This window comes from Oncorhynchus kisutch, linkage group LG11, assembly GCF_002021735.2.
Source record: "Oncorhynchus kisutch isolate 150728-3 linkage group LG11, Okis_V2, whole genome shotgun sequence".
NCBI lineage: Eukaryota > Metazoa > Chordata > Actinopteri > Salmoniformes > Salmonidae > Oncorhynchus > Oncorhynchus kisutch.
Genome location: NC_034184.2, coordinates 4,196,783 through 4,206,206, shown reverse-complemented (window position 1 = coordinate 4,206,206; position 9,424 = coordinate 4,196,783). Strand labels below are relative to the sequence as shown.

Genomic DNA, 9,424 nt, shown 5'->3' with positions numbered 1-9,424 from the left:
GTCTCATATTGCGCTGCCTTTGCATCCGGTTTATAGGGTATAGGTATAGCCTGCTTGATATACTAATCATAACTCAGATGCATAACACGCTAGACATTCTGTTGCCTTTCCGAAATAATGAATCAACGTAAATCAAGGGCTCCTCCTATTCTTGACGCACCCACCTGTTGACATTAAGGTCAACAATAGTTTTAAATGTGAGTTCTAAAGCATTTAACGTATCAGGTGGTGTTTTCCATCATACGATATATTTCTTTATGGACGACTGTGATATGCAAAAACAGACTCGACAAAAATGAATTGCTATGATTTCAAAATACAAATAATAAAAGATAACAGTCTGTAATCGAGAACATACGGCTCTCATGATAGTAAAACACTTAGCGATGATAACTCAAAACAAAAACAAACTGAATGGGGCTCTCTTGGAAAACCTATGTGTAAACGAAAGGACATGGGGTATACCTGACTTGGAGTTTATGCATCTGTTGATATGTATCCCTTAAAATAATAACGATAATAGTAACAAGAATTAAGACATTTTATTGTTACTGTTTTCAATAGTATGACATGTTATTACATTCCGGTAATATACCTTTCAGTTCAGCCTGTTCAGCTAAACGCCTACCATCTCACCTCACGGCGTGTGTCACATTTTTCCGACTCTGTGCTTTCCTTTTGCCTCAAGTGCCTGAAGCTTTTCTCAAACATCCATGTGCACTCAGAAAGGTCTTTCCCAACAGGGTCCCATGTTTAAGAGCCGAGTTCGACCAGGTTAGACGACATAGGGTTCAGTATAGTGTCGTGCAAAGAGTGATGATGGTGCACGGAGTCAAGGTTGGACACGAGGATGGCGCTAGGCCCAGGTGGAGGCGCGAGGCCGTGCATCTGCAGCCCGGAGTTTGAAGCGAGGAGCATTGCCGGGCTCGAGGAAATGTGATCCGGACTCCCTGAAGGCGTTTTGTCGTCGTCTGAGCTCCCCAAAAGTGTTTTATTTCCATTCATGGAAGAAGTCAATGGGTTGTGGCTGTTGGTGTTGGAGTTTTCGTTATTTTCCCTGTAGAAAGGAAAGATAATAATATAGTAAAGTATAACGTAGCCTACATCATTCCACATTGTCATGTAGCCATTACAAACATGCATTCGCTTGCAAACGACACATAGGCCTAGGCCTATAGGCTCATCATAATTATCCTTAGCTGTTACATTAACAATGTAGTATTAGTACACTTTTTAATTGACACGTTTCAGGCCTGTAGACTAAAATGAAGTGTAGGTTATGTCGTCGCTGTCATTGGCCTATGCTGTATTTTTATAAGAAGTTGTAGCAGGCTATGTAGCTATTAAAATAACAATGTGTGAAACTCATGAGTCAAAGCCTATTTGAAACTAGGATCAGTGTTCGATTTTCTTGCATCATCTAGTCTCATTATGCAGATCTTGTTTGTAATAAAAACTGGACTATGTAATATTTAATAGACACATATGGGCAACTATATGCACTTGTCACAAGCGCGTTAAGTCCGCATGGCACTTATTTTGGAATTTGTGAATGCAATGGAGACATACACAAACACACACACACACACACACACACACACACACACACACACACACACACACACACACACACACACACACACACACACACACACACACACACACACACACACACACACACACACACACATACATACATACATACATACATACATACATACATACATACATACATACATACATACATACATACACTAGGTAATTTATTTTATATTTATAACTAAACTGTTATTATATAATTATATAATTAGACTCTGAATTGCATCTTGCCGTTTCTAAACATATTTGATCAAACAATACGTACCCTATAATGAGGACGAATAAATAGACACATTTGTCATTACCGTATTCCATCAAGTCAACGTTAGGAAAAAAATGTTGAGCCATTTGAATGATATCTAAACTGGTCTATACGGTTAGTTTGGGCTTATATGGGTATGAAGGCATAAGGTCAAACCTCAACTGTGTATACACAGGCTGGCAGGCGTTAATGACAGACCTAATTATTGCTAAAAGTGTATTAGGCATACATTCACAGTCACAGCGCAATGACTCATGGTTTTAAAGTGGAAAGGCATGATTTACGCAGTGGTTTCAGCTTGTATTAGTCACCAGCGGGTGAAAGAAGACACCCTCTGAGTGAACACCTGACTAAAGACATTAAAGGTCCTCTTTACAGTAGGCCTATAATTTCGAAACTTTGAAATGTACAAACAGCTCAGTAAGCAATAGCAAAATAACTACCACCTACTAGCAGAATATCAACATCTTGACATTCAAGGAACATTTTTTGTTGTTGTGCGAAATAGTTAAACCAGGCCTAAAGGTACATATGTTCAAGTACTCAGTTTTATATCTTTAAGGATGATTCCTTATGTTTTCTTTCAAATTCATCCAGTGTTCATATTACTAAGCATGCGTCAATTAGTCATATGGATAGGATAAATGGTCAAATAATAGCATGCTATTAGTTTGCTTGTGTTTATCAAAGTTATCATTATTATTAATGATCGCTTATAATAAAATATTATATAATTTAGAATACCCTGATATGAAATGAGAGGATAGTATGTATGATTGGGTTTCTCCTAACAGATAATCCAGGGTAAAGTCAGCTTCCAGACTTTTACGCACACATAAACATTGAAACAAATGTACCAATAAGACAAAGAGTAAACTTCTACTTACTCGTACCTTTCCTTAGCTTCTGCCGCGCGGTCTCTTTGCCGTCTGTTTTTGAACCAGTTACTGACTTGTGTGGTTGTCAACCCTGTGCCCTCGGCGAGCTCCCTCTTCTCCCGCGGGGAAGGGTAGGGGTTATGCGTGTACCATTCTCTGAGTACGTTCCTGCTCTTCTCTTTGAAACAGTAACTTGTCTCCTCGCCGTCCCAGATAGACCGAGGCAGGGGGAACTTTCTGCGGACGCGGTACTTTCCCACAGCCCCGAGAGGGCGGCCTCGGAGCTTCTCCGCCTCGATGTAGTGAGCTTTGAGCCAAAGCTGTTGCAGCTTCGGGTGATTGTGAGGGGAAAATTGGTGGCTCTCAAGGATTTTATAAAGCTCTCTGAAATTGCCTCTGTGAAAGGCGACCACAGCTTTAGCTTTGAGAACACTTTCATTTTTGTGGAGGTGCTCACACGCGGGTAAAGACCACAAAAATCGCCCGAGCCGTTCGATGTTTCCACCCTGCTGGAGGACCTCGCAGACGCACGCAACTTGCTCTTGCGTAAAGCCAAAAGTTGGAAGCATAGACATGGTTGCTAGTTAATAAACACGTATATTTTGCTCTACTTCCACGTCCTCTGTTATGGCTAAGACATTAATGCAAGTAGCCTACACTGTAAATCCACGAACAACCATGAAGTTCTCCAAAAGTAGGCTGTATCAAAATATAAAATCCAATCGAAATGTAAAAACTAAAGTCCCGTTCATGAATGGCAATACAAAATGCATAGCATTCCCATCAAGTATACTGAGAGAAAGTGTTTACTCCTTCCACAGTCGTTGTCCACCTTCTCTATTTCGTTTCAACATAACCTATTCCTGAAGACCAGTCTCGCTCACTAGTTTTAATAATATTATTCTAAGATGGAAAGAAAAGCGATTATGTGAACTGTGATTGGTTGGTTATCTGACCCGTGGATGGCGAGGAAAAGACAATAGTTTTAGTCAAATGATTTTGTCATGGTTACGCTGTCATCCAAAGTAACCAGATATGCTTTGAGGTGGCTACCTGGTCCCACTGACTGATTGTCCCCTTCTATCCAAGCTCGCCTACCAATAGAAATATTGCCCAGATTTTTCCTGTAAATATTTTTTTTTCTCCCAATTTTTGACAGACATTCGAGGCAGCCAAAGAGTGCGAAGCTGTGGAGCAGTGATCCCTTTTTTCTGGGGAGGATGGCGCCAAAGCGCGTAGGAAATGTATACACAGTCTCCACCTTTCCTGCTCATTAATGATGTGCCATCTAATGTTTACATTGTAATACGACATTTTATGTAGGCCTACACCACGCATCTGGCACATCATGGTATAGATATCATACTTAAACTATAGGCGCGGCGTAAATAAACATTGCTGGGGGAACAACAAAAATTGTTACCTGAAATATGTGGTATAATTTGACCTGTTTCGACACAGTGACAAAAGTCTATAGATACAGTATTTCCCCAAGTTAAAAAACTGGGGCAAACTGGGGCCACTGTTGACGTGTTCCAGGAATGAATTAAATAGATTTCTACAAAAAAAAAAACGGTCATAGAAAAGTTCCCAGATTTGAAGACAGTTCCCTCACCTTCCAATCGTGGTTTAACCCCTGCTAGATCATGTGCCCATTGACAACATCTGGTGTAATTAACCATGCATTATTTAATACACATGAGGATATGACAAAATACCAAGGCAGGCAGGCAGGCATCCTGTGGGCACACTACCAGGAACTGTACACTGTGGAATACTGTAGCATTAGGGCAAAAGCACAAGGTGTCTGAATAATAAAACAAACGGTTGAGAGAGGTGTTTTCTGCAAAGACTGGTCTGGGAGAGAGGGGAGGGGACAGCTCGCGCTCTCTAAGGCTTTCTGATGGGAACGAAAGGTTGAGCTTGATGCCGGTAAGACAAATTAACCTCTTGTTTGGAGATAGTATGTAAGAAATATATGTTAATAGTTCATAAATATGGATCTTCTATCTCCCGATAAAAATAATTATTCTGAGTGAGAGTGCCTAGGCTACCTGTTGTGGATATGTTATTATCTATTGCCTGGTGGAGTGGAGAATTGACCAGCTGATAGATTTCTATTGAATCACAGGGGGACCTCTTCATTAAGTCAATTTACGCTCACCAGTATCATATCACACTAGGCCAGGTCTCTTTCCATCCACAGATATTAACAGCGTCGGAATTATGTGCGTTCTGTAAAATAGAGCGCAAAAAACCTGTTTCAGCTTTCATCCGAAGAGCTTTGTAATTTTGCTGCTAACTTAAGAGCACCTCAGACCACAAGAAAGCTCAGGAAAATTATATTTTGTGTGAAATTATAGAATCACTAACGCTTGTAGTAAAAAAACGAAAAGGTTGTAAAACTAGCAAGACATGAAAACGTGTTCTGCTCTGTGTTGTTTTGCCTTCAATGAAAATGTGCCTTGCCTCTTTCAGGCGAGGGTGTAGCCAGCCTAAGAGTCTCCACAAATCTCAAGCCAAAGTGTAGGCTACTCGTCTAGTCAACACTCAAGGTTAGTACATTTGAATATAGAAATATTGCCATTATTGTCAACCATGAATATAGGGCCATTTTCATCGGTTATATTATTTAAAGAGTTAAAGATATATTGCCATTCGGCCAATACTTTGAATTAGGCAAAGCACACATCGCAAATTTGAAAGACACAATTATTAGGCTATACTGGCTCAAAAAGCTCAACAATATTTATGGTAATATTTAGGCTATAGTCCTATGTCTCTATTTCTCTTTAAAATTGTAGTTTAGTTTTACTCTAGCTTAATTCAGACCACTGCGCTCTAAATCAGACCCAGTAAACAAAGCCATTTAACAGCAAGAAAACCAGTCTTTAGTGAAAGGACCGTGGGATGTCTCATATGCACTTGTAGGTTCAAATGCATCCATACTGTAGCTATAAATGACATCATCCATTTTAACATGCTTCTCAGTATTTTATATCATATGATGGCAAATTTCGCCGAATGAAAACACACACTAACTCATTTCCCTTTTATCATCAAGATGAATAATCCTGAAAGAAAACCCTTATCCGTTTCCATGTTATGTTTTCACTCGCGGAAGGAGCATACTTTAATAAATTCGCCTGAAGCGAAGTTTGCAAAGTGGTATTCAGGCATTAGCTTGACTGATGCTAATCATCAGGGGACAAGGCTGCTGAAATTGTTATTCTTAGAGGTATACACATTCCCAATGTAATGATATTAGACTGAGCATTAGTTATATACACCTCTGCGTAGTTTGTTCGTCTTCATCCACTTACAGATGTATTATCACATAGGGAAATGTAATAATAATGCTAATACTAATAATACTACTACAACTACTACTTATAATAATAATATGAATAATAATAGTAGGCTACATCTATGCGTAATTAAACAAATATTTGTGGTACTCAATATAAATAGAAGGCCACACGATGCAATTATGTTTAATACATGTTAAATAACATACCCCAAATCACCCGTGCATAATAGGCTATCATTTCAATCAATGACACGGAATAGTGATTCAAGTCAAATCTATAGGAGATGTTGAAGAAACGTTTTCATGGTACAAAAGCAACGAGCACACATGTTTAAAATGAGCACCCAAACATTGTTTGACAGACCAGCCACTGCCGGCATAAAGCTCCCAGATCGTTTATGATAACCTTTTGGGATGAGCGGGACAACAGTCGTCTGCCCCACTATTTTCCACACCCTTTTTGTTAAATGCTTATGCATAGGATATTTGTCTATTGAGAAAATGTACGAACCTGGCTATAGGCCACATAAACGTTAGGGCTATACAGATCTAGAATAAAATAATATTTAATGAAATTCATTTGAAATTCTGTTCTGAGATGGGCCTTTGTGTATGTCTATGTGAAAAAATAGTTTAAGCTATTAGGAACTGCCATGAACAGAAAACGCTAAGAGCCAACCTGGCGTACACATAAATCAGTCCTACAATTACAAAATAGGCCTATATTGTTCCAACTCCTTGTCAATAGCAATGCAATGCCCTATACAGGTGTAGTGCTCCTTGCGGTTAAAGGTGCGCCTATTCGTTTATTCCTTGCAGGCGCTAAGTGCCCGCTGGGACACTGCGCAGTCACAAGTGCTGATCAAAGCCTCTGCTGCAGGTCGAAGGAACCTGGCAGTGACAGGCCGAATCAAGGTACCGGTCACGCCTTGACAATGTTTGTAAACCTCTTGTTTCCACGGATCAGTTTGATCAGAGCTTTGCTGGACCCGCGTGGCTGGTCTGAGCGGTGATTATTACAATGCTGATGAACGGGGATCGCGTTTCTTCTAATAGTCGCCCCCTATTTTCACAACCTCCCATCGCTAACCCAAAGGCTCTTTGCCACGACCTCCACTAATTGGACTGATTATTGCAATATGTTTTTGGGGAGCGCAGGGTGGAGGCGGGACGTGGCTTTTCCGTTGGCTACCCCGAGACAGGCCCGAAGTGGGTCGATGAGCTACATTCGTTCAGACATGTTGAGCAGACAGAGAGAACGAATTAAATCCAGGCGATTGGTGTCTCTACTGTTTAAGGACATAATAATGAGGGACTGGGCAATAATTCAATGTTTATATCTACCGTGTTACCCAATAGGCCTACACAGGAAGGATTATTGGAAGGACTGATGAGATCTTGTCTTAATGTACAGACAGAATAGGCGTTGGCTAAAAAGGTTCACGCAGTGGATGATAGGCTATCACTAACACAGGTCTAGCTGGTTTTTAGAGCTGATTTCAAATTAGACCTATACTAAGGAATACGCCATGTTATCCTGTTCTCATTAAGAAACATATCGAACTATTGACACTATGAGAATATATGTAGCGCAAGGTTTTCTCTGATTTACAGAATTACGCATGCACTTTCTCTTGGGCATTGGGCATACATCTCAGATCACAGATGAGATGTGCGTCCAAGGCATGTATGAGCGAACACTGGAAGCAACAAGTGTCTTTCTTCAGCCTCTCCACTGGGGCTAGAGTGTGGGCCCTGCGCCGCTACTTAGACTAATGAATTCAATCAATCATTTGATTTGATTCCTGCTTATTTTCAGTGCTTGCTCGGTTACTTCACCAGTACCATGAGTCTATTATGCATTGCCCCCTCACATGATTAACACGCACTATACTTTGAAGTGGAGTGCTACTCCAGCTCTCCCGATACTTCACGCTTGGCAACATTTACTGTCCCAGGAGACCCAGGCTGCGGGTGACATGTCATGGACCTCTCTCTTGTCAGGGCGATATGCGACGTGTGCAGTTTTGGAAACAAATGTAGCCCCCAAATTTAGCCCCCTTAATTGTGACATACAAAAACAAATGAAATGTCATGTCTAATGATGTTTTAGCCTATACCAGAGCCTCTGAAAGTGTGATATTATTATTATTTGTATTATTTTAGGTCAGCTTCTGCGTAAATTGCATATAAAAAAATCAATTTTCACAAACAACCCCAGTCTGAACCGCGTGCGTGACTGTTATGCCAGGAAGATGGCATTTGAAGAGAGGAGAGCACCCGCGGTCTACATTTTCCCCTGCTGACCGGCCTACCTTTCCAAAAAACAACAATGCGTTAAGTTGTTTGACAAGGAAACAAACTATTGTCCACATTGATTCTCATAAGGGCTAGGCTAGTCTATAAAGGTAATACTAACAATAAGTACAAATTAGGGTAAACATATAAACAATTAAAAAATAACCCTTTAGGGTAGGCCCACTGTAACTTGCTATAGGAACAAAGCGTCAGCTATCAATGAATTACACACATATCTGATTATAAAGATCATGAAGAGGAAGATGAAACACATCCATTATTATTGTTATTTAGATTGATTGTTAAGCAAAATTACGAATTCATTAGACAGTTCCTAGCAGTAGTACATTCAAATTGTATCCTATTCAAATTGTGTTTTTTCCTGCAGGTAGGACTATTGCTAATCACGTTCTGATGACACTGTAGAAGGAACGACTTAGCCAGCATGGTCCATAGAGGGCACATAAAACCTAATGATAACATGCGCCAACACTGTAAACAATTTCTCAGGTGCCAATGCATCGAGTTCAAAGGCAGATCAGCGAACTACAAGGACAAAAAAAACATACTTAAAATTGACATTAAATTTTTGTCATTCCTTGTGGCAATAAACATTGTGATTTCAATGTCATCTTATTTTGTCTATTGAACTCTCACCCCCTTCATTGCATACTTGTTATTTTAGATGTGAGACTAATACTATATACAGTATAGATTATGATTCCTGACACACATGTTAAATTCCCTGACATATTGGTAAATATACAAATGTTTATATTTCCACCTTCCAAGAAAATAAACCAAACAAATGTACAGTTTTTAGACTGAAAATGTCTGCTCCAGACTGCTCCCACTTCAGACTGCACCCACTTCAGACTGCTCTCACTCAGACTGATCCAACTTCAGACTGCTCTCACTCAGACTGCTCCCACTTCAGACTGCTCCCACTCAGACTGCTCCCACTTCAGACTGCTCTCACTCAGACTGATCCAACATCAGACTGCTCTCACTCAGACTGCTCACACTTCAGACTGCTCCCACTCAGACTGCTCCCACTTCAGACTGCTCTCACTCAGA

At 40.2% G+C, this 9,424-nt stretch overlaps 1 protein-coding gene across 2 annotated transcripts; it reads right to left on the bottom strand.

Annotated features, from left to right (window-relative positions):
• Positions 1-523: 523 nt before the first annotated feature.
• Positions 524-3,695, bottom strand: LOC109900094 (homeobox protein SIX2-like). 2 transcript variants are annotated; one of them, XM_020495819.2, is made up of 2 exons: positions 2,755-3,695; positions 524-1,057 (listed from the first exon to the last, which is right to left on the bottom strand). In XM_020495819.2, the coding sequence occupies exons 1-2, from the start codon at positions 3,312-3,314 to the stop codon at positions 754-756; spliced, it is 864 nt and encodes a 287-aa protein (XP_020351408.1). In that variant the 5' UTR covers positions 3,315-3,695; the 3' UTR covers positions 524-753. The 2 variants fall into 2 exon arrangements, with proteins under 2 accessions (XP_020351408.1, XP_020351407.1); XM_020495818.2 differs by having other exon boundaries at positions 2,749-3,690.
• Positions 3,696-9,424: the final 5,729 nt, after the last annotated feature.